General features: G+C 39.8%; 1 protein-coding gene across 4 annotated transcripts in view; it reads right to left on the bottom strand.

Annotated features, from left to right (window-relative positions):
* Positions 1-11607: 11607 nt before the first annotated feature.
* The window catches only part of kmt5b (lysine methyltransferase 5B), a 42686-nt gene continuing 29099 nt past the window's right edge, over positions 11608-25194 (bottom strand). For 3 of the 4 annotated variants that reach the window (XM_041197271.1, XM_041197270.1, XM_041197272.1), the window contains 4 exons: positions 21492-21511; positions 21252-21388; positions 20532-20719; positions 11608-13345 (listed from right to left, as the gene is read on the bottom strand). In XM_041197271.1, the coding sequence (XP_041053205.1) occupies positions 11733-13345; positions 20532-20719; positions 21252-21388; positions 21492-21511 (1958 nt within the window). In that variant the 3' untranslated portion in view covers positions 11608-11732. Of the gene's footprint in view, positions 13346-13433; positions 13532-20531; positions 20720-21251; positions 21389-21491; positions 21512-25194 lie in introns of all 4 variants that reach the window. The other variant, XR_005944195.1, reaches the window with a different exon arrangement.

Below are 25194 nucleotides of genomic sequence, written 5' to 3'. Positions count from 1 at the left end.
AACTTCACCCACCTATCTTCTCTCCATAATTTTTCAAAGCAGCTCAGGCGTATTTAAAACTTTCTTCCCAGAATGCAGCAGCTAGTGCCACAAAAAATGTGGTGGGGCTCATCTTCTCCCGATGGTCCAATGCTACGAAAAAGCAGCTCCATTTCAGGTACGCTCCGCATTTTTCGCAAAAGCCGGGGTTGGAAGCCTCAGCCAGAAATGCGGAGCTCAGCACAGCACACAAAAGGAGGAGTGGACTAGCAATCAGACAGTGATTGCCACTCTTCAGACGATTCGGGCCATTGGCTCTCATTTTTTTTCTAATAAAATTTATCACTTCACACGTCTCAGCATTAAATTTCACCTGCCATACACCTGCCCATTTCACCAGTCTATGTCTTCCTGAAGTCTGTTCCTACACTTCTGTTTGTTTTACCTTGGAGTTTCAAGTCACTTGCAAACTTATACCCTGTGCACTCAACACCAGGTCTTTATTAGTAAGAAATAGAATAGTAGCCCTAATAACAATCCCAGAGAAACACAATTATACACCTCCCTCCAATCTGAAAAACAACTGTTCACCACTCTATCCCTCAGTCAATTTTGTAACCATGCTTCCATTGTCCCTTTATTCACATAAGCTTACACTTTGCTAAAAAGGATATTATGTGGTACTTCTTCAACCGACTTTTGAAAAACAATATACACAAATTGCACTAGACTTACCAATTCTGTTACTTCAATGTAGAACTGGATCATGTTAGTCAAACATGATTTTCCTTTAATATGTCCTGACTTTCACTTATTAGCCCAACTTCAAAACATCAGTTGTCTCTAAAAGTTTCCCTACCAATGTTAGATTGATTGGTCTGTTGTTTCTTGATTTATCCCACTTCCCTTATTTAAACAGGGGTGTAACATTTACAATCCTCCTGTCCTCTAACACCATCCCCATACCAATGTTAAATTTGGGTTCCTCCAGAGCCACTCGGCTCCTGACCTCACTATAGCCTTGGTCCAAATGTGGGGAATGAAAGAGCTGGACTCAAAAAGTGAGGCAAGAGTGACTGCCTTTGACATCAAGGCAGCATTTGGCCGAGTGTGCCATCAACAAGCTCTAACCAAATTGAAGTCAATGGGAATCATGGAGAAAACTCTCCACTGGTTAGAATCATACCCAGCACAACTGATGGTTGTGGCAGTGGAAAGCCAATCCCCTCAGCTCCAGGGGATCCCAACCACCTTCAGCTTCTTCAATGATCTACACTCCTTCATAAAGATCAAAAGTGGGGATGCTCACCACCATTCATAACTCCTCAGAAGCTAAAGCAGACTGTGTCCATATGCAGCATGACATGAATAACATTCAAGTTTGGGCCAAGTGGTAAGTACACACAAGTGCCAGGCAATGGTTAGCTCCAACAAGACAGAATCTAACCATCTCCCCATGACATTTAATGGCATTACCATTGCCGTACCATCAACATCCTGGGGGTTACCATTGACCAGAACCTGAACTGGACCAGTCATAAATACTGTGGCTACAAAAGGTCAATTCTGCAGGGGTAACTGACCACCTGGCTCCCCAAAGCCTGGCCACCATATACAAAGGCACAAGTCAGGGATGCGAAAGGGAACACTCTCCACTTACCTGGATGAGTGCAGCTCCAACAGCACTCAAGAAGCTCAGCATGAAGGCAAAGCAGCCCACTTGATTAGCTCCCCCATCCACCTCCTTAAGCATTCATTCCCTCCACCACTGGTGCACAGTGGCAGCAGTGTGTACCATATACAAAATGCACTGGAACAACCAACTAAATTTCCTCCAACAGCACCTTTCAGGTCTTCAACCATCATCACTAGAAGGATATGGACAGTAGATGCATGGGAACACCACCATCTATAAGCTCCCCTTCAATCTACACACCAGTCTGACTTGAAACGGTATCACCCGTCCTTGCCCATTGCTGGGTCAAAAACCTGGAACTCCCTAACCTAAACCAGATGGACTGCACAAAGGCAGTGCCGCACCACCACCCTCAAGGGAAATTAGGGGATGGACAATAAATGATGTTGCCAGCAACCCTTGCAACCAATGAAAAAATATTTAAAAAACACAAGGAAAATTAGATGATTGTGGTCAGTTTTTTGGTTTTTTTTAAAAAGCAGCAAGTGCTCATGACCTGGAATGCACTGCCTACGAGGGTGGTGGAAGCAGAGACAACAAATGATCTCAAAAGAAAATTGGATAAACACTTGGGAGATGCAAACTTGCAAGACTACAGGGTCAGAGCAGGGGAATGGAACCAATTGGATTGCTCTACAGAGAACCAGCATGGACTGAGCAGAATGGCAGTCTCCTGTGCTGTAATGACTATGACTCTAAAGTGTTAGAAGTTAACCAGGGAAAATTTTGGGTCTATTAAGGACCCAAAGTGAAATCTTCATGTCGAGGACTAAAGTATTAAATGAGTACTTTGCTCCTAGCTTCACACCATCTTCCTTTGTGAAGGCAACACTAAGATAGGACAAGGAATTATGGACAGGATAGTATGATAGAGAAGATATACTAAAAAAAAAGATTATGAAGGTTGGTAAGTCATTTGACCCAGATAAGTGCATCTTAGGTTGCTGAAAGCAGCATGGTAGAAATAGCAGAGGCATTTTTCAATCCTCACTGGATACATGAGTGCTAGTATTATACCGCTCTTCAAGAAAGGAGAGAAGAATAAGCCAGAACAATACAGTCAGCTAATGAGTGACAGGGGAGATTACTAGAAACTCTCAGACAAAATAAACCTCCACCTACAAAGGCATGGTTTAGTCAAGGAGAGAAAGCATGGGTTTTGTTAAAGGCAAATAGTGTATGACTAATTTGATTCAATTCTTTGACAACAGAAAACGTTGATCAAGGTAGTGCAGTAGATGTATATAGGGACCTTCAGAAGGCATTCTGCAAAGTGCCACAGAGGAACAGGGAGATGGTAGTGGATGGATATTTTTCAGACTGGGAGATGGATCAGAGTGGTATGCCCAAAGGTCAGTTTTGAGTACATTACTCTTTTATTTTTCAGCAGCTTTATAAAGTTTGCTGGAGGATACCAAACTTGCCAACATAGCAGATGGTGAAATGGGCAGAAGCATGACAGATGGAGTTCAATGCTGAGAAGTGTGAGGTGATGCACTTTGGGAGGACTAATGTGGAAAGGAAGTATACCATAAAAGGCATGATTTTGAAAAGAGTATGAGAGCAGAGAGGCCTTAATTGTCCATATACACAAATCCTTAAAAAGTGGCAGCCTCCTGTGCTGTAATGACTATGACTCTAAAGTGTAAGAAGTTAACCAGGGAAAATTTTGGGTCTATTAAGGACCCAAAGTGAAATCTTCATGTCGAGGACTAAAGTATTAAATGAGTACTTTGCTCCTACCTTCACACCATTTTCCTTTGTGAAGGCAACACTAAGATAGGACAGGGAATTATGGACAGGATAGTATGATAGAGAAGATATACTTAAAAAAAAGATTCTGAAGGTTGGTATGGGCTGCTTGGGTTTATAAATAGAGGCATTGCATATAAAGGCAAAGTGATCTTGCTTGAATTTTATAATACACTGGTTAGCCCTCAGCTGGAGTGTTGTGGATAATTCTGGTAACACATCAGATATAAAAGCTTATAAAGGGTACAAAGGAGGTTTACCAGGGACAAGAGACATCAGTGATGAGGAGGGGTTGGAAAAGTTAGGGCTGTTCTGCTTGGAACAGAAAAGGGTAAAAAGTGAGTAATTCAATGTTTTCAAGACGAGGAGAGGTTTTGGTCCTAGTAGATAAGAGAAAAATCAATACTTACTGGAGTGGGTAAATGACGAGAGGTCAGTTGTTTAAAATTATTCACAAAAAAATCCAAGAAAGAGAATGTTGTCAGGGTCTGTGTTGCACAGATACCTGAAAAAAATGTGGAAGTGGATTCCATGAAGATTGTGAAAGTGAGTTGGGCAGCTAGTTGAAGATGAGGAACCTAAGGAAGTCACAGGGCTGCAGAGCAAAAAAGTGTGTGGGGGGGTACTAAATAGGGCAGCTATTTCAAAGAGTCAGCACATGCACGACAGGCTGACTGTCTCCTTCTATTCCAAGTTTCTATGATTCTAGGGGCTCAGCTATGGCCTTTGCCTCAACAAGAATATCTCCTTCATGGTCCTAATTAGCCCAACCTTGCTTTAACCTTTTATAACATGTTTATAAAAGACTTTTGATTCCCTTTCATGCTGGATGTCAATCTATTTCCATACTCTCCTTGCCCTTATTCCCAATTTCAGATCTCCTCTGTACTTTCTATATTCAGCTTAATTACCTATATTATGGACTGTACATTTGCCATAAGCCACTTTTTTCTGATTCATTTTAACCTCTACATCTTTAGTCAGTGTTCTGGTTCTTTTGTATGCATTTTAGGAACACCCCCTCCCCCTTTTGATCTTTATTTACACTGTTACTAGTCCAGTTTAAGGATAAATGAAGCCCTGCCATTACTACTACTTAGTAGCTCATGCATCTTTCTGTAATTTGCCTCCAAATTTGCTCCTCTATTTCATTCCCACTATTTGGTTGCTTTTGGTATACACCCAGTAGTGCAACAGCTCCTGTTGACAAATTTCAAAAACTCGAGAAGTACAGGAGATACATAATTCCACTTTGTATTGTATTTCAATGAGATCATTTCACCCACTTGATGTCCTTTTGTCATCTTAATCACTGTCAGCCGACTTATCCTATACAAAGTGTTTTGTGGACATCTGCTGTTTCCTACATTATGGTAATTACACTTCAAAAAGTGCTTAATTGGCTGTGGCATCCTAGCTTCGTAAAAGGTGCTGTACAATTGGGACTCTTAATTTCTATTGTTAATTCTGAACAAATAAACTCCATCTTCGACATCAACTCTCTCGAGTGCTAATGGATTCTTTGATCAATACTAACGCCCTGATTGTGGCCTTAACGCCACTCTCCTGCCTGCTCCTAATGACCCAGCCATAGAGTTTGCTGAGGAAGAGAATTTCAAACACTAACGACCCTCAGAATATTCCTCCTTAGTCTTAAATGGGAGACCCCTTATTTTAAAACATTGCCCCCCTTGTTCTAGATTCCCCGAGGGGAAATATCCTCAGAATCCACTCTGTCAAGCCCCCTCAGAATAGTGTGTGTTTCAATAAGATCACCTCATTCTTCTAAACTCCAATGTGTATAGGCCCAACCTACTCAACCTTTCCTTGTAAGACAAACCTATCATCCCAGGAATCAGTCTAGTGAACTGCTTCCAATGAAAGTATGCCCCTCCTTTAAGTAAGGTGATCAAAACAGTACTCTAGGTGTGGTCTCACAATGCACTGTACAGTTGTAACAGAGACTTCCCTACTTTTATATTCCACCATCTTACAATAAAGATCAATGTTCTGTTTGCCTTCCTAATTACTTGCTGTACCTGCATGCTGACTCCTTGCGATTCACATACAAGGACACCCAAAACTCTGTACCACAGCATTCAGTAGTCTCTCTCTATTTAAATAATACTCTATTCTTCCTGCCAAAGTAGACCACCTCACATTTCCCCACATTATATGCCATCTGCCAAACTTTTGCCCACTCACTTAGCCTATCTATATTCCTTTGCAGGTTCTTTGTATCTTCCTCAACTTGCTTTCCCGCCTATCTTCATATCAGCAGCGAATTTGATTACAATACAGTTGGGCTTTTATCTACATCATTAATATATATCATAAATAATTGAGCCTCCATCACACAGTGCTCTACTACTAGTTTGCCATCCTGAAAATGACCCATTTATCACGGCTGTTTCCTGTTAGTTAGCTGGTCCTCCATCCATGTTAATTGATCAGCCCCCACACCATATCTTGTGCAGTAACCTTTCATGCGGCATCTTTTTGAATGCCTTTTGGAAACCTAAATACACAAGAGAAGTTGGGGTTGTTCTCTGTGGAGCAAAGGAGCTTGAGGGGAGATTTGATAGAGATGTCAAAGATTATGACAGGTTTGTATGAGGTAGACAAGGAAAATACGTTCCCACTAGCTCATGGTACAAGAACTAGGGTCACAGATTTAAGGTTTTGGGCAAAAGATGCTGGGGGGGATGCAAGGAAGGGCTTTTTTTAAACACAGTGAATGGTAATGACCTGAAACACTGCTCACAAGGGTGGTGGAAGTAGAGGCATTGAACGATTTCAAAAGGATGGGCACTTTAAGGAAATAAACTTGCAGGGCTATGAGGATAGAGCGGGGGAATGGGACTGACTGATTTGCTCTAGAGATCAGGCATGCACTTGGTGGGCTGAATAGCCTGTCTGCAACAGAAAATGGCCATCACAGCCTACCTTGTCCCAGTCATGACCCAAATTTATACACGCCAGCTGTATAAATGAAGAATCCTTGTTAAGTTTACCTTAAATTGCCTTGTACAGGGCACGGAGCTGGAATGGAATTGAACCAAACAGGGCACAGAGCTGGAATGGAACCAGACAGGGCACAGAGCTAGAATTGAACAGTTTCAAGTCGCAGACAATTGTTCTTTTATCTACTGGATGATTCCTTTCTGGTTTGATTCAAAAAAAAAAATTTGATCTGATCACTTCTCACCAATTGTTGGTTCCTGCCGAAAAGGGAGACATGTTGCTGAAGCTTCTTGCCTTATACTCATCAGAACAAATGCAAGAATGTCAAATTTCAAAAGATCATAGAGAGCAAGGTTGCTGATTGAGAAAGCAAAGGGGGACAACCAGGCTCTCCAAGCTCAGAGTAATACAAAAAAGGCTGCAAGAATTGAACGTATCCCTTTTGTCGAGAACGAGTCCCTGCGTATTAAATGTATGTCGCTTCTAGAGTGTAAATGAGCCATGTTACAACTCGATTGATCATCTTAAATTGGCTGTTAGTGTAGTATTACAGCACAGGATTGTTCAGCAAGTGCCCGATTGCAGAAGTGCATCTAAAAGTAGCCATTTTGTTTTAGGTTTTGCCAGTGGTTGAGTATGGTCTATATTCTTATGTTTATTACGAATAACATTGCTTTTAAAGTGGCTCATTTACACTAGCTAGAAGCAACATACATTCACATGGGGGGACCTGTTCTCTGCCAACAAAAGAAATATGTTCAAGCCCTGTGCTTTTTTGAATTACCTGGGAGCCTAGTGAGCTGATCGCTTTCTTCATGGCCGAGGCATTGCCAATCAGAATTAATTTGCCAACCAATCATGACTCTTTTTTCCTGTAGTATAAATTTTGTGCTTGTTTCAAACTTGGCATTCTTGCATTTGTTCCTGATGAAATCAAGGCAAAAAGCTCCAGCAATATTCATGTTTGATACTCGTTCTCAATTGGTTGTGGTGGGTGGGTGGGTGGGTGGGTGGGTGGGTGGGTGGGGGGGGGGGCACTAAAAAGCTTTGCCTCATCTTAAGCAAAATCAAACAACTTTCTTCTTTTAAAAAAAAAGTTACTCCAAATTCCAGAACGAATACAGAGACACTTAAGGATAGATAAACAATATAAATTAAAAACTAGCAAAAACAATGAAAATCTATTGAACAATTTTATTCAAATATAAAAATGTTAAAATAGGGCAGAAAAAGGGGTAGAAATTTCAAAACATGGCAAGTATAATTTATCTTCATTTTTATTTAAAATCATGCTTTAGTGTTCCAAGATGCATAGGGCTTACGGTAGAATGAGAAAAGACTTATTACTAATTAATATTTGTGCTTTATGGACTCAGCAGCCACCTGCAGGTTAACTGGATTAACTTTATCCATATGACAAAAGTTATGATGAGGATGCTAATGATTGGATCAATCAAGCCTGTCAACTCTTTCATACTAAAATTGGGTAATGTCCATCATCAAATAACCAAGTGTATGACAATCCTCAATGCATGAAAGAGTGGAGAATAGTAATACAACACAATTATATTTGCATTCCTGCATTGGCCTAAAACGCATTTAAAAAAATACCACTGACATATATATTAACAGAAGATATCTTTCAGGGAGCTCTCTAGTTGAAATGTTCTTTTCCCTATTGTGTACTCTATTCAGTTTGTTATTTTTAAAATAAATTGGGAGTATTCCAAAGTTGGAAGATTGCATTGTTGAGTGTCACATTGCCTTCAAGGTGCCGTGTCTTTGGATGTTAGAGCGAGCTTTTTACAGCAAGATAAAAGAAAATAATTAGAAATATTTCTGCCTTACTTTCATGCTGGTTAAGAACACAAAATTTCATAAAGCAAAAGGAACAGGTTGTCAGAACAACTTAGAAGTAATAAAAATAATCAATTATTAGAAGGTGCATTCTCATTTCATCCAGTCACCACTCCCCTTCTCCTTCTCTTAGAAATCCCTGGAAGTGTCGATCTTGTCTCTAACCTCTTCTAGTTGTAGCCATGTTCTGATTCAAACCATTAACGAATTCAATTATGCCTACTCAAGTCACGAACGTCAAACTCATTCCATCCGCTGCCCTGGTCCAAACCATTAATCTCATCCAGTTCAGTTCACCTGTTCATGAATCAGAGTCAACTAACCCTACAGTGTATCCCATTTCTGATCCTATCAGATACCTCCATTCACCTATAACTAGCCTGGATCTTCCTCTCCCATCTGCCTTCATAAATGCATAACATCACACTAAAAATGTAAGGGTTCTTAATTAACAAAGACAAATACTTTTGATTCAATAGGCGTTTTTCAAAATAGGGTGCAAGAAAATGCATTAAAAAAAACGATAAAAAATGACCTTTGTATAAAATGAACACCACCACAGACAGAATGAAAAAATAGGAAGTCTGAGCAAAAGATGACAAAATATATAGCATGCGGAATGCCCCATCATCAATATCCCAGGGGTTACCATTGACTTAACTGGACCAACCCTATAACTACTGTGGAATGTGCACGCTCAGAGGCTGGGAATTCCGCAACAGGTAACTCACCTCCTGACTCCCCGGAGCCTTCCACCATCTACAAGACACAAGTCAGCATTTTGATGGAATGCTCTCCATTTGCCTGGATGAGTACAGCTCCAACAACACTCAAAAAGCTTAATACCATCAAGGACAACGCAGCCTGCTTGACTGGCACCCCATCCACCCTTTAAGTGTTAATTCTCTCCACCACAGGCAGAGATTCAACAAGTACCATGTACAAGAGGCACTGTAGCAACGCACTAAGGTTCCTTTGACAGCACCTTTCAGACACGACCTCTATCACCTAGGAGAACAAAGGCAACAGACCCATGGGAACATCACCACCTGCAAGTTCCTCTTCAAGTCACACGATGTTCCTGACTTGAAAATATATTGCCATTCCTTTATCGTCACTGCATCAAAATCCCACAGCGCTCTAACAACAGTGGGTATACCTATACATTGACTGCAGCAGTTCAACAAGGTGGCTAATTACCACCTTCAAGAGCAATTAGTATGAGCAATAAATGCTGGTCTTGCCAGTGACGTTCACATCTCAAGAATGAATTAAAAAAAGGAGCAAAGATTTTAAGAAGTAAATATAAAGGCTATTAAAGACAAACCAAGACAAACAAGTACAAAAGCATTTTTTTTAAAAATTCAGATCTGCACAAATTGAGGAAACTAGAAAGGTAATGGAGAAAAGGACACAAAAAAGAGAATGAAGCGTGATTAGAAAGAGAATGTTGAGAGAAAGATAAGTCAATTGATTATGAGAGAGACAAGCATGATGGGTAAACAAGGAACAGATACGAAAATGCTGAGAAAGGAATAGTTGGATATAAAAGATCACAAGAGAACAGCAATGCAACACAAGATGGGCATGCAACACATCAGAAGAGGATTTAGGAGAAAATTACTTTTAAAAAAGCAGACATGAGAAACATAGACATGAGTGGAAAAAATAGATGTTAATTAGAGAATGAGTGAAAACCAAGCATGAAAAATAGATATGATTCATACCAAGTGAAAGAAAAGTAGAATCACAGAGGGAAATAAACACAGGGCAGTACACATATGTGAAGGTGTTTGAGAAACAATGAATACATACAAAACATCCAAAGAGCAAAATCAAGAGACAGAGTTGGCGAAAGCATAAGGTAAAGAAATCAGGTCACAAACAAAACAACTTAAACCTCAGTACCAAAATTGGAAAGCACAATGTAGTTTCTCCAAATTATACTGTGCAGGCTAGCTATTTTCTAATCACACCATCCACCTCGCAGAGCTGGTATTTTAAAATAGAATACACATGCCTAGCATAGAATAAACCAAGAACTGCCCAATGTATAACTCTTAAGCATCACGAGGACCAGTAAGTTAACAGTTCATGACATTTTTTTTTGTGTAAACCAGTCCCTATTTACTTCCTAAAGAGCTTCAAAAATCTTCAGCTTACATTCATTTTGATTAGCTAAACATTGGTTTCACACAGGCTTCAAAGCACTTAGAGTAACACACAATGACCTAAAGTGATTTTGAAACTTCATTTACACTCAAAATTGTTTTAAGACAAAAACATAAAATGAAACAGGTTGGATCAAGAGACTCAAAGCAAACCACTATCGCCCCAGAATAACTGAAAAAACTTCAAACAGTGGCTCAGTGGAAGCTTAAACCTTATATACAAAAGATGAGGTACAATTTCAGCTAAGAAAAATTTTCTTGGGCTCACTTACGACGTCTCCTATGTTCACTTTACTAATAACAATTGCTTTAATAAGCCCAAACCAGAATTCAAACATCTGTTGTCAGGCCAAGAACCGCAGATGGGAGAGATGAAGGGAAATGCTGGATGAACATCACTACTGTTGCAAATTACATGTAAAATCTTTGTTTAAGCGCAAATTTAAATTCAGCTTTTATGACTTTAATACCAACTCATTATAAAAAAGGTGTGTTTAATTTTTAAAAACAAAAGTCATGACTATTCTTTTCCCAGGAAACCTACAAACACTGTTTTGCGTAATTTAACAGTCAAAATTGAGTACAAGGATCCAGAGAATTTTACATATACATGTGCCATTTAAACTATATTCATATTCTTATGCTGTAAAGTACTATACCCTGCACACATTCTGTATCACAAGGTCAGCGAACAGCTCACACTTATTTTATTTAAACAACTCCATTTATTTAAACTTCCAAACAATAGCTGGCTACTGACAAAGGCCACAAACAGTACATCTGGGACAGCATACAGTGTAAAACTGACATAACCTGGGGAAAACACCTAGCAAACGAGCCTAAAAGCTGCAATTCCTTGCTGGTGATAAGAACAGCTAGTAGAAATTTGTTGTTTGTACTTGCTGCCACTATCGGTTCTTGAATTCTTTAACCTTCATTCATACAGGAGAGCAAATTAATGCTCATTAAAAAAAAAAATTAGAATATCCACCATAATTGTGTTTCAAAATATTGAGGCTCAAGAGAAGAAAAAATGAAAAGAAAACCTGGTCTTTATGTACAACAATTCTGTTTTATACCTTAATTCTACCACAGAGAGTTAACACCCTCCAAAACTCAGAATTGCACATGGTAAGGCTATTAATAGTACAATAAAAATCTGCAAAAAAATCAGGAGTCAATATACTGTACACTTTCTACAATATTTATGTTGATAATGAATACAGAAGTGCCATCAAAATTTACAGTAAGTTCATTCAAATGTGGAATTGATTGGAAAGTACTGTACATTATGGTTAGTATAGAACCAAAACTTATGCATTAAGTCTTAAAGACTGATCTTCTCTTCTCCTTGATGAGATATCTATATCTATGGAGTCTTTGCCAACAATCAGTCTTAGTCTTTTTGCCTGAGGAAGTGGAATAAAGTCATCTTCAAATTCGTCATCATAATCCTCCTCCTCAGATGACGAGGAAGATGAGGATGATGATGAGGACGATGAAGATGATGAAGAATCATCTTCCTCATCATCATCCTCACCTCTGTGTTGTCTGTGTTCATCCACTTCTCCATTAGACCTCACCAAAACAGAATCATCACAACACACACCACTGTTACAGAGGTCTTCCATGAGGGAGTGTGATCGCTTAATTCCTTTAATCTGTTCCTCACGTTTCAGCTGTATCTTGAGTTTTGTAGAATTATTTCCTGAGCTTGTGGTAAACCCATTACTGAGCTTTGCTACATAATTGTTACTTTTGTCATTTTCATGGTCTTTGCTCAGTTTGATACTAATCTTGGATTTCTTTCCATCCATTTCTTGGTCATTAGTCTTACTACTGCTGCTGTCACGCCTTCGGCGTAAAGTCAATTTGGGAATCCCAGTACTGTTTTCAAGTATCAATTGTGCATCATACCTTGTGATTCGCCGTTTCTTTCTGTTTCTTTCACCTGTTGCTCTGGAATCTTTCATTTTATGAGATTCTGAACTTTTTGATTTGTGAGAAACCATGAAAGAATCTGAAGTGCCGCCATTTGATGAACCAACACAGTCTCGGTACACACCAGACATATCCACCAAATTAACTTTATCACTCCCATTAAGATTATGAATTGGAGGAAGACTTATCAATTCTGGTATAGTTTCCTCCTTCACATTCTCTTTTATAGAACAAGATAACGTGTGTTCACATTCATCTAATTGTGCAGCAATTTTTTCTAGTTTTCCTTGTTGTAACCTCCTTCTGCTCAAACATATGCCATTATTTTGGCAATTTGTCCCTATATCAGACAAAGACTCTTGGATCAATGTATTTACATGGGAGCCATCACAGACATGTTGAATTGAGTCACGTTCATTCTCTTCTCTGCAATGAAGACTTTCATTGTCCACTATATTTGGTTCAAACTCCAATGAAGAAGCAACATCACAGGGCTCTTTTAGAGCAAGTTTCGTTCTTTTTGCCCGCCGGGTCATGTAGGTACAAGGTACTGTTCCATTACGCAAGCGGGAAAATTTATGTAAATCTTTTACAGAATTTATGTTATTTTCTCGAACAGCATGTCTGGTCAGACATCTACTTGACCCTTCAACTTTTGCTGGCCCCTCTAAATCTTTGTCCTTTTCAAGTGGCAAATTCTTATAAAGAACTACTTTAGGTTCCTTGAGAACTAAATTGTCCATTTCAAGACTTCTAAAAGTGGTCTTTTGCTCTGACCTTCTAGATTCATTTCTCAACCTCGATTTTGAGGCCAAAGACCTAACCGGCCTTGAGGTTTTCAGTTTCTTTGGTACCTTGGAATTACCTACAGAACATATTTTTGAAGAGGATGAGGTAGAGCCAGAGGCAGCTGATGTTCTGGGTAAAGTTTGCCTTGTTCTGCTTTTGCTATCCTTTTTCATATTGATTGATTTTCTAGTTGCAGCTGAAACACAAATATCAATTATTACATTGTAATTTGCAATGTATATTTTCTAAATAAAAACACAAGGAAAGATTTTACACAAGATTACCAAAAATATTATACTCAAGCCCAATGAGTGGCAACATTGATTCCTGCAGCACTTCCCTCAATTTCTTCATCAATCTAGCATTTCATCGCTCAAGTGCCCTATAGGATGTAGTTGCAGGAGATGGAGGTAAATTAGCAACAATTTGATTGTGCTTTAATTCTCATTTTGCACAGTATTAGTTATGATGTTTAAGCTCTTAAATCAGAGTTTCTCCAGCCACAGCTTTTTGATTAAACATCTTACATCAGAAATATTTGTTTGGATTGTTTAAAAAAAAGCATCAATATGGATGTATCCAAAGATTCAAAATAGGTGCAAACTCGCCATTAAGAAACCAGCCACTTCTTGAGTCACAGACACATACAAACATACAGTCACCACTTAATAGGAGGAAGAGGTGCAAAGGAAAAATTTAAGTAAAAGTGGAGATGTAGAATGGGCAAAGAGGAAATGAGGGACAAAAGGTTCAGTACGAAAAGAGAAGTAGAGCATGGCCCTGAGCAGAACTCATGCTAGCCTTAAAAAGCTTGTGGGAGGAAGAAAGACACCATCTGACATAACCCTTTTAAGTGTATGATTTAATTATTGGAACAAGGAAAAAAAAACATGGCAGAGGTGGAGAGAGAACTTAAATGTTTGTACCACAGCAGTCTCTGGTGACCACAGTATGAAACTACAGACCAACTAAAACAAAGCTTTTTAATAAGGAACTATAGAATCACAAGCTGTTGGCATTAAAAAAAAATGACAAAAGGCTGATTAGTTTAAATGGGAAAATCTTACTAGTACACCATTTACAGGCATCAAACACTATTACAAATGTACCAAAATTGTAGATACAATTAACTTAAAAATCACCGTAAGCAATATTTACAAACGATAGGGCTTACTGACTTTACTATATAGTGAGGTGCTATCTAACAAACTTGTTTAACTGAAAATCACAAACATATCTCACAAATATAATTTGGATATCCTAGGTCAGTTCAACTAAATAAAATAACAGATGATCCAAGTTAGTGAGAAGAAAAACCTACTTGACCTCATCCTGACCTGTCAAATGACAGTACTGGGAGAATGACCACTGCACAGTTCTTATGGAGGACAACGTCTCATCTTCACCTTCATGCTCTGTGACACTATCAGCATGCTAAATGGATAGATTCAAAACAGAACTAGCGTCTTAAAAATGGGCATCCATAAGGTGCTGAGAGCCAACAACAGCGATAGGATTGTATTCCATCACAACCGGTAACCTCATGGCCTCACTCTCTCTACCATTACTATCAGACTCGAGAACCAATCTGGGTTCAATGAGGTGTGTAAAGAACATGCCAGGAATAGTATCAGGCATACCTAAACATTAGTTGTCAACCTGGGAAGCTACAGCACAGGGCTGCATGCAGGTTAAAACAGTGGAAGCAGCATGTTGTAGACAGAGCTAAGTCATGCCACAACCAACAGATCAGATCAAAGTTCTGTAGTTCTGGCACATTCAGTGATCAATGATGGTGAACAATTAAACAACAGAAAGCCATAAACATTCCAGTCCTCAATGATGGTAAAGCCCAGTTTGAGTACAAAAGACAAGGCTGAAACGTGTGCCCATCTTCAGCCATAAGCACAAGTGGTCCCGTCCCCACGTGACGTCAAGAAATGACAGAAGACACTGGATATAGCAAAAGGCTTCAATGTCCAATGATATCCTGGTTACAGTAATAAACATGTGCACCAGAGCCTCTAGCTAAGCTATACCAGTAAAGCTAGCACACTGGCATCAATCTGACAATGTGGAAAATTGTCAAGTTATGACCTATACACAAAAAGCAGGACAATTCCAGCTGGGGCAATACTCTTCCATCAGTTTACTCTCAAATCATTAAGGGGTGGAAGGTGTCATTGTCGTTGGCTGTACCTCAACTCAAGGATGTCATCTACTCAGGGTCTCATGTTTCTGCCATGGGTCTTCATGTGACAGGCCAATTTATGACCTGCATATCTTTGGGCATGTAGGGCAAGACATCCCACAAGGTAGTGGGATCTGGAATGTAGGAATTGCTTCTTGTTATTTCCTTCTCTACTACTGTTCTGCATCATTAAGATGTTGTGACTCAAAGTGTGATGCAGCTTGATGAACAAGTTATTGCCATTATGAATGATTGGTAGCAAGCTCCTCTTAGTCATTAAGGTCAATGCTGCCGTACTTCAAGGAGAGTTTCAGGGTGTCTGAAGTGTTTTCTTTGTTCTCCCCTAGAACATTTGTCATTTGAGAGTTGATAAAACAGGCCCTAGTGGAGGAAATGGTTTTTGGCCATCCGACAGGGTGTCCAATCTGTCAAAGTTAATTATGCAGGAGTTTTGCCTGAATGGTTACGGAACTTGCTTCAAGGACACCAATTTGTTTGACGGTCCTCTCATTGAGTCCAGAGGGTGCAGCAGAGGCATTGATGATGGAATTTCTCTAGTATTCTCATACATCACTGATACACAGTTCAGGTCTCACAGCGTACAGGGGTGTGGCAATGACAACTGCTCTGTACACTTGAACTTTCACGGAGGGTATCATCAACAATGCTATCAAGTGGCACCTACTCACCAATAACCTACTGACCAATGCTCAGTTTAGGTCCTGCCAGGACCACTCAGCTCGCACCTCAGTACCGCCTTTACCCAAATATGGCCAAAAAGAGCTGAATTCAAGAGGGGAGGCAAGACTGATGGCCCTTGACATCATTACAGGGTTTGGCCAACAGTGGTATCAAGGAGTCATAGTAAAATTGAAGTCAATGAGGATCAGCAAGAATACCCTTCACTGGCTGGAGTTACATCAAATACAATGAAAGATGGATGGTATTGTTAGAGACCAAATCATTTCAGTTCCTCAGAGCAATGTCCTAGGATCAAATCATCTTCAGCTGCTTCAATGACCTTCTCTCCATTATAAGGACAGGAGTGGGAATGTTCACTGAGGATTGTGCAATTCCATTTGCAACTCCATGACAATAACATAGCAGTCCATGCTGCAAGACCCTCCAACATTCGGGCTTGGGCTAAGTGGCCACACATTCATGCCACATAAGTGCCAGGCATGACCATCACCAACCAGAGAAAGTCTAACCATCTATTAATATTCAATAGCATTATCAAAAAAAATTCCCCATCATCAATACCCTTGGAGTGACCATTGACCAGGAACTTAACTGGACTACCACAAACACTGGCTACAAAAACAGGTCAGAGGCTGGATATTCTGGATATTCTACAGGAGGTGACTAACTTTTCGACTTCCCAACATCTTTCCACCACTTACAAGGCACAACCCATATATGTAATGGAATACTCTCCACTTGCCTGGAGGAATGTAACTCCAACAACTCAAGAAACTAAACACCATCCAAAAACAAGCAGCTCACTTCATTGGCAACCCATCAACTATCTTTGATATTCACTGCTTCCACCAATGGTGCACAGTATTTACATTGTGTACCTCGTCCACAAGATACACTGCAGTAATTTACTAAGGTTTCTTCAATAGCTCCTCCCAAACCTGTGAGTTCTACTACCTCGGACAAGGGCAACAAGCATATGCAAATACCATTACCTCCAAGTGCCATACCACCCTAACTTGGAAATACATCACCATTCCTTCAGTGTTGCTTCGTTAAAATCCTGGAACTCCATACCTAGCAGCACTGTGGGAGTAATTTCACCCTACTGTTGTGAATATCCAGTTAATAATTTGTATGTTTTTGAACATAACTACTGGTTTTAGGAATTAAGTTTTAACTGTAGAAAATGGAACCTCTAAGAAACTGATAATGGTTCTGATGCAGATTTAATGGTTCTGATGCAGATTTAATTCAACGAAGCCTGGGTTTATTGCACTTAAAAAGTAATTTGTGTTTATCTTAAAAGGTTAGAGTTGATAGTGGAAAAAAAAATTTTGTGCCTGGAGACACAAAAGTGTACTTAATGTTTTCTGTCTAATTTCTACTAACCTTTTAAGATAAACACAAATTACTTTTTAAGTGCAATAAACCCAGGCTTCATTGAATAGGTGGCCCATTTCTGGACCTCCTGGTAGTGCCAGCGTGTCTATCATTATCTCCATATAAGCTAAAAGCTAGCAACTTTGGGAAAAAGTCATAAAACTCCATGGGTTACAGAATCAAAGAGTAGCATGGAAGATAAAGTAATTCATTGACATTTCTGTTTGAGAACATCCCAAAGCATGCCATGTAGTCATGGTGATGAGATGTCAGGGTAGAAGATTCTTTTGCTTAATTTATTTCTGTTCTTGCTGACAGAAGCAAGCAGTTAAGTTTGGGAACAGAGGCAGTTGCAGATTTGGTCTTGTGTAGGCTGCAATGCACTGAGTGGAGAGAGCCAAAGGAAATTACTGTCATTCAGTTAGGACTGCACGTCAAGCAGAAAAATACTAACTTCACTGTTCACTGCACGGAATACAGGTGGAGCTCTTAGCTGGATGTTGAGGGAAAAGCAGCTGGAAGATTGGCCCAGTTTGAAGCCAAGGGAAGAAACCTACAATGGTCCTCACAGCGCCTTGTGTGTCCCCATCCTTCCATCAGTCAGCTTGAAACAGACAGAGAGAATACATCTGCCAGGAGCTAGGAATCAGCTGTGGAAGCATCGAGAACCATTAAGAACCAGGGAATGATCCTGACCTTTAAAGTCCCAGCCGAGGCAACAGTGAACGTCACACTTGAACTGAACGCACAGTTGTGACGTCTGTAAAGAAAACTGGAGGATGTGTATGGGTTAGCCTCATGAGAAATTCTTAGAAGGATTTCAGCATTGGAGGGCAGTTGGCCTGAAAATTTGTAGTTAAAGGGTTAAATTACCAGGTTGCATTTGTTTTATCTTAAAGTTTAGGAGAAAACAATTAACACTGAACTGAAGCCCATGATGCACGTTAATTGTGCACTATGCAAGTCCCTGAATGCTTTGGGTATCCAGAATGATCATACATGCAGGAACCAACTCTGATTGCTTGCAGTTGATTTCAAGGTTTCCAAGTTTGAGGAGCAGCTAAGGATGCTGTGTTACATATGGCAGTCTGAAGAGTTCCTGGAACGCACATCCTAGGTGATGATCGCTACTTAGGGATAGTGAGGTAGTTAGGAAGGATTTTTAAGAACAACTGATATACTAAGCAATTTTGACCATGTAAAAATAGACAGGGAAAAAGATGAAGTATGTGGTCAAAATGGGGAATACTTCCTAGAATGCATCCAATTCATCAGAATGGTATGAGAAACTAATGTTATAAGGGGAGACTTAAGACATTGGGATTATTTATCCCAAAGCAGAGGGGGTCAACAATCAGGTTATTGAGTGATTCAATCTTACCATGATAAATTGTGAAAGTGAACTCAGCAATTCTTAGGCTAGCACTTAAAAAAAAAATGAAAGCTACTGTATCTGGTCTATTTTTAATGCTCTCAGGCTAAACAGGGATGAACAATAATTATAGATGATACAAAATATGGCAACGTAGTAGATGGGAACTGGGACAATTGTAAACTTCAGGATGACATGGGGAAATGGGTAGAAGCATGGCAGTTAGGAGTCGAAGGCAGAGTAGTGTGAATTCATGCACTTTGGGAGGACTAATATGGAAGGCAGTATATAAGTGGCATAATTTTGAAAAGGGCATATGAACAGAGAGCCCTTGGTGCCCACATACACAAATCTGTAAAAAAAAAAGTAGCACAGCAAGTTGATATGGTGGTCAGCAAAACATGTGTAACTTGGGTTTATATGTACTTGGGGGTAGAGATAATGCTAGAACTTTATAAATCACTGGTTAAGGCCTCAGCTGGAGCTTTGTGGACAATTCCAGGCAACACACTTCAGGAAAGATTTAAAGGCTTTTGAAAGGGTACAGGGAAGGTCTACCAGAATATTACCAGGGATGAGTAACTTATGTTACAAAGGTTAGAAAAGTTAGGCCTATTTTCTGTGGAGTAGAGAAGGTTAAGAGGTGATCTAATAGACGTTTTCAAGATGATGAGAGGTTTAGGTAGATATAAAAGAAAAACTATTCCCAGGTGACAATAGGCCAATAACCAGAGAACACAGATCATTGGCAACAGATTTAAAAGAGAGAGGAGAAAAAGTTGTTTCACTCCGTTGTCAAGATCTGGAACACTAACTAAAAAGGTGATGGAATCAGATTTCATAAATAATTTTATGAATGGTAGCAAGATATACACCCAAGGATAAGAAACTTGCACTTTTGCAGACAAAATACAGGGTGTAGGGCTACGTCTGACTGCTGTTTTAGAATCATAGAATGATTATAACACAGAGGGCAGCCATTTGGTCCATCGTGTTCATGCTGGCTCTCTGCAAGAACTCAGCTTGTTCCTCTCCCTTGCCTTTTCCCCTAGGCCCGCAAATCTTCTCTTCAGATGATTATTCCATTTCCTTTTGAAAGCCATGATTGAATCTGCATCCATCACACTCTTGGGTAGTGCATTCCAAATCTTTTGAAGAGGCAGCACAGGCACAATGAGCCTAAAACCCTCCTTCTGCACTGCAAGTTTCTATGGCTCTATGCCTTATCAATGTTGTCTTCAGCCCAAAAACAAATACAGTTAAATGGGAAAGAATATTTTTGAGTAGTTAGTTATGAGGTGCAATCAATTTAACATTATCAGAGAGAATGAGAAGAGCATGAAATGCTCTGCCACTAGAACTGGTTGACATTTGAAGCAGAGGAAGATACAAGTATATGGGCAGAGAGCAGAGGAATGGGATTGGTTTTTGACTACTCCAGAAAGAAACACCAACACACATATGGGCTGAATGGCCCCATTCTGTTCTGTAAATCTCTTGAGTTCTAGGACCCAGGTTCAATTTCTTATATGAAATGGTCACTGTTTGGGGGCAATAATTCAAATGTTACAGTTAGCCTTAATTTCCCTGGAATTGGGAAGGGATGGATCAAGTAGTTATTTTTACGGGAGAAGGGTAAATTGGCAGAGTGTATCCTACAGAAGAATCAAAGCTTTCAGGTAAAAAGGCTGGGGAGAAACTGGCAAAATATGATGGAAATGAAACAAGATACAATACCTTTTTCCTGAGTAATCTCTGCATCAGTGTTTGAGCTCACAGATTGGTTGTCAGAGTTTTTCCCATTATCTCCCAACTTTTTTAATCTGTTCAAACGTTTGTCTGTTTCTCGGAGTCCATACTTGCTATTTATGACTGGTACAGGGTCAGGAAGTCCAGGTTTTGATCGGAATGCACCTTGCCCACGCCTGAAGGAAGAAAGTAAGCCATTAAAGTTCCTAATATACAGGAAAATTTCCATGATTGTACTAAGCTGTCCAGTTACAAAAGCAGATAAAAAAAGATCAGTTTTATTCAAATAAAAAAGTGAAATAAATGCAACTCATAAGCTAATATAAAATAAACATACATAAAATAAATCCTTAAAAAGGAACTCCACCCTATTTTCAACTAAATTTGAATATATGTCAAATTTTGGGTCATAAAAGTATCAAGTGTCCATTTTATGTATAAAGCAAAAAATAACTTTAGCATGATCATAAGATCGACTGGTATCCTACCCAGAATGCCTTGTTGACAGGCTGAAGTCGTGTCATCCTCTGGTGGTGAAAAAAAGTCTAACATTACAAAACTGAATTTATTTACAGTACAGCAGTACGTCAGAAAACTGGGGATTTTTGTGCATGAAAAAAAAATTAAATTTACCATTTAACATATAGGGTAGAGTTCCCAGAGATACAATTGCATAGTAAATAACCAAATTAAAAACAGTATTCTTACCTTTCACAAGTATAGCATTCACAGAATTCATTATTTTCCCCAAAGAAACCATCCCCATAGTAGCAGGAGATTTCTTCCCCTGGTTCAATGTCTCGTAACGCTTTCACACAAGCTGTATCCCGACCAGTTGATACAAACTAAAGTTAAAAGAAATAAAACAAACTTATATTCTTGGTCAATGTAAATCTGATCATGTTTTATTGAGGAAACCAAGTTGAGGATAGCAAAATCATAGCTTACCTTACAGTTCGGCCTGCAGTCTTAAAGAACATCACATTGGGGGAAAAAAAACAAACAGAATAAAGCCATTAATATTTCATCAATGCAATTTAAAACCAATGCATTTCAAAATACTTTATCACTTCAGAAAACAATATGTAGGCATCATTATTCAGTACTGATCAGAATTCTGTCTCTTGCCAGGTGGATCTGAGGGTATTTCATGCGGCCATTAGGTGCCCAGAATGAAGTTCCCACTGTTATGACCCAAAATGTCTCAAGTTGCACTGTTTTTCAACTTTATTTCTGATGTGTTTCCAATGTTTCAATGGGTAATTGCACTTCCCGATGTGGAAGTGCATTATTTAGGTCAGGGAAGAGGAAACAAAAGTCAGCCAGGGTCCCTACTGCAATTGCTATCCATTAACGTTTACTAGCAGAAAATGCATGAAGAAAAACAGGATCAACCTCACTCAAGGCACCTGCAATATTCATCAGAGTCATAAATGCATAGGTTTGGAGTGCGGTCCAGATTGTGATTAGCATGCTGATGACAAAATTGTTTGTATACTCCAGGAAGAGACTAAAGCAGCTAACATAACCCCCCCACCGCCCCCCCCCACCCCTTCCCCCCCCTCCTCCCCCCACCCGTTCTCAGTCATGGCAGTGATTGACAGTATTCTCACCAGAGGCAAAAAGGTGTGGGCTTACGTGCATAATCTAGAATGACATTCCAGTACCGTACTTAGACAGTATTAACAGGGGTGTTATTAGCTTTCACATTTAAAAAAAGGCCCCAATTGTCTGCTCAGGTGGATGCAAAGATCTCATGGCATTACTGCCTGTATAACAATAATGATTACACCAATGTGATTAATTAACCATGCTGTGTTTTGAACTATTCCAAAAACACGAAAGGCAAGTTTTTTATCCTTTCTTTAAAAGGTGAAGATAGATGGATAAAAGATGGGGGAAAAGTAGCCCGGGTTCCCATTCACGCTAATTATCCAGTGAATCTTGGTTAAAGCAGGTGCATGTGGAAAGGATTAGGGTTAGCTGTGATATAACCCCCGTCATCAAATAGTCTGCGAATACTTACTGTGGTTTATGGAAAATGGTCATGTGTCATATACTACAGGCCAAGCGCTATATTGCAGCATAAACATTAATCCCCAGAATAGAGTAGGTAGAAAATTGGATGTGAAAAAGTAGACCAGCAAACTAAGTAGAATCCTCTCCCTTTGATTTAAACTTAATTAAAATGTATCTAATTTGCACGAAAAGCCCAAATGCAAGTGTATTTCTTAATTCTAACCTCTTAATTTGAATTAATGGCTAATCCAAATTCCCATCCGAAATGGTTCTGTCCAGCAATATCTGTTGTTTAATTCAGATTAAACCTGGTTCAAGGAACGAAACATCGCGAGTAAGCCAACTGTGTCGTTCTAGAAATGAACAAATGAATTCACTGAAGAGCTGAGAACAGCTGCCGTTTTTGCATCATGAATCAGTCACCACAAAATCAAGGGCCACAGATAGGGAGACAAAGCTGCCCAGACCCAGAAAGCATCCACAACTGGATGGGTTATAAAATTCCTAAAATGGTGACAAAACTGGCCTTTTTCACAAGCTGCACTCAAACAGAATGCTTAGCTGGGGGGAAAAAAGCAGCGAGATACAGCCATGATTTGCAGGGGAAAAAAGAAAACTGCTGATTGAGAATTACAAAATCCATTAATCTCTTCATGGTGTTTGCTGTCCATAACATGGAAACAACAGAAGGACATGATATGACCAGAACTTTTTTTTTTGAGGAATGTTGCATCACCTTGGTATTGCAAAACAGAAAAGTTGCTTCAATAGTTCACAACTGTGGGGCTCATGGAATGTCAGAATCCAAAAGCAGAATCCCTTCCCAGCTGCACTTGGCACAGTAAATTCATTCCAACAGTAGAGGAAACTGTTGCATCTGCAAATCAAGAATCTTAGAGACACTAATGGCCAAATCTGAAAACAGGTAACTTCTGAAAGCCATAGGAGAGAGTTCATACAATCAGCTGACATGACGAAAGCTGGTCAGAAATTGGTGGTGTGGTTCAGGAGAGTGTTGTTGCTTACAAGGGTAGGAAAAGGCCCAATACCAGTAACAGATGGAATTAGAGGAGCCAGCCTTCACCACAGCCATTATATTCAATTCTATGGAAGTAGCTGACAGTCACATCAAATATTGCAACTGAACTTCTCACTACACTAAATACCTTAATGGACTTGCAGAGAATTGCAGCTCAAAGGAGGAGTTGATCAGAGACAGATCTGTTGTGGGGGTGCCGGGTGTTGCCTTGTCTGGCCACATGTAGTCAAGAGGTGATCTAACCTTAGTCAGGGCAATCCAACCGAGCAGACAAGCCGAGGTCAGGAAGCAAAATCGAGCTGTGATTCAAGACGTCAGGAGGAACCCCCATCTCTAAAGCACACCCAGTAGAGTGTGTCAAATTTAAAAACAGAGAAGCCGTCATTAAAAAAAAGCACGGGAGATAGCTGGGGCTGTTGATGGACGCTCTAACTGTAATTGGTGTGGCAGGAAAAAACAAGCATGAAAACTGCCCTGCCAAAGTGGTCAGATGCCATTCATACAGAAAGGCTGCCTGTCAATGCAAGAAGCAGAATACTCGCAAAGGGGAGCTTTCGAAAGGTGGCACAATCCATGAAGTAGATGCTATCCATGATATTGAGGTGACTTTCTTTGGACAGATCCAGGGACCAAACATAAACTACCAGACAGCTGATATCCTAGTGGCAGGAAACAAGATGCTCTTGGTGCAGCAGTTTTGGTTCTTTTTGAAGTTGAACCATGGTTAGAGAAGCGGGCCGAGGGACAGAACTCCAGGTCTTAGGGGAGTTGAACACAATCTTCCAGCAGAGAGAGAGAAAAAAAATCACTAACATTGTATGTGATTCAGAACCAGAGTTGCTCACTCTTGAGCTGAAGGCCTATATCAACTTGCATCTGATTTGCAGAGTAGAGGAACTAAAAAGCTGAAGTTCAGCCCAAAAACTTCAGAACCGAATTCCCACAGCTGTTCACAGCACTAGAGATAAAAGACAGCATACTACGTAACTCTATGTCAAGAAATGAAGCCAGTGTGCCTGTTAACACCCAGAAAAGTAAAGGAGGAAACTAACTATGTTGAAGCAAGGGATTATTTCACCTGCAACAAGGACGGTCCTGGTGCCAAAACCCAACTGATCTAACAATGTGTGTAGGTCTTACGCAGCTGAACAAAGGATGAACTTCAACTTCTAGGTCATCAGTGCACAAGAGCTTAGCTAAATTGGAAAGAGTTCAATCTTCATGAAGCTAGATGCAAATAGTAGTTTTTGGTAACTATCCCTTGATAGAGAGTCATTGTACACAACTTTGAATTCTTTCTTTGGGAGGTTTTGCTACAAACTACCCGTTGACATTGTACTCTGGTAGATTTCTGGCAGGGAGATATAATGTCAAGCATCCTAGAAGGACTGGATGGAGTCGTGAGTCACATGGTGCTAGGAGGAAGCACAACAGAGGGGTCTTTTGAGAATATCAAAGAGATGCTGATATTAACTGATACTTTAGCTCATTATGACCCAGAGTTACCCACTATCATTGCCATAGATGCATCTTCTGCAGGACTGGGAGTTGTACTCTTTCAGATACAGATGGATGGATAGCACAGAGCAGTTT

Source organism: Carcharodon carcharias, chromosome 10 (genome assembly GCF_017639515.1).
Source record: "Carcharodon carcharias isolate sCarCar2 chromosome 10, sCarCar2.pri, whole genome shotgun sequence".
Taxonomy (NCBI): domain Eukaryota; kingdom Metazoa; phylum Chordata; class Chondrichthyes; order Lamniformes; family Lamnidae; genus Carcharodon; species Carcharodon carcharias.
Note: the sequence above shows the minus strand (reverse complement) of the source record. Positions and strands in the feature narration are given on the sequence as shown.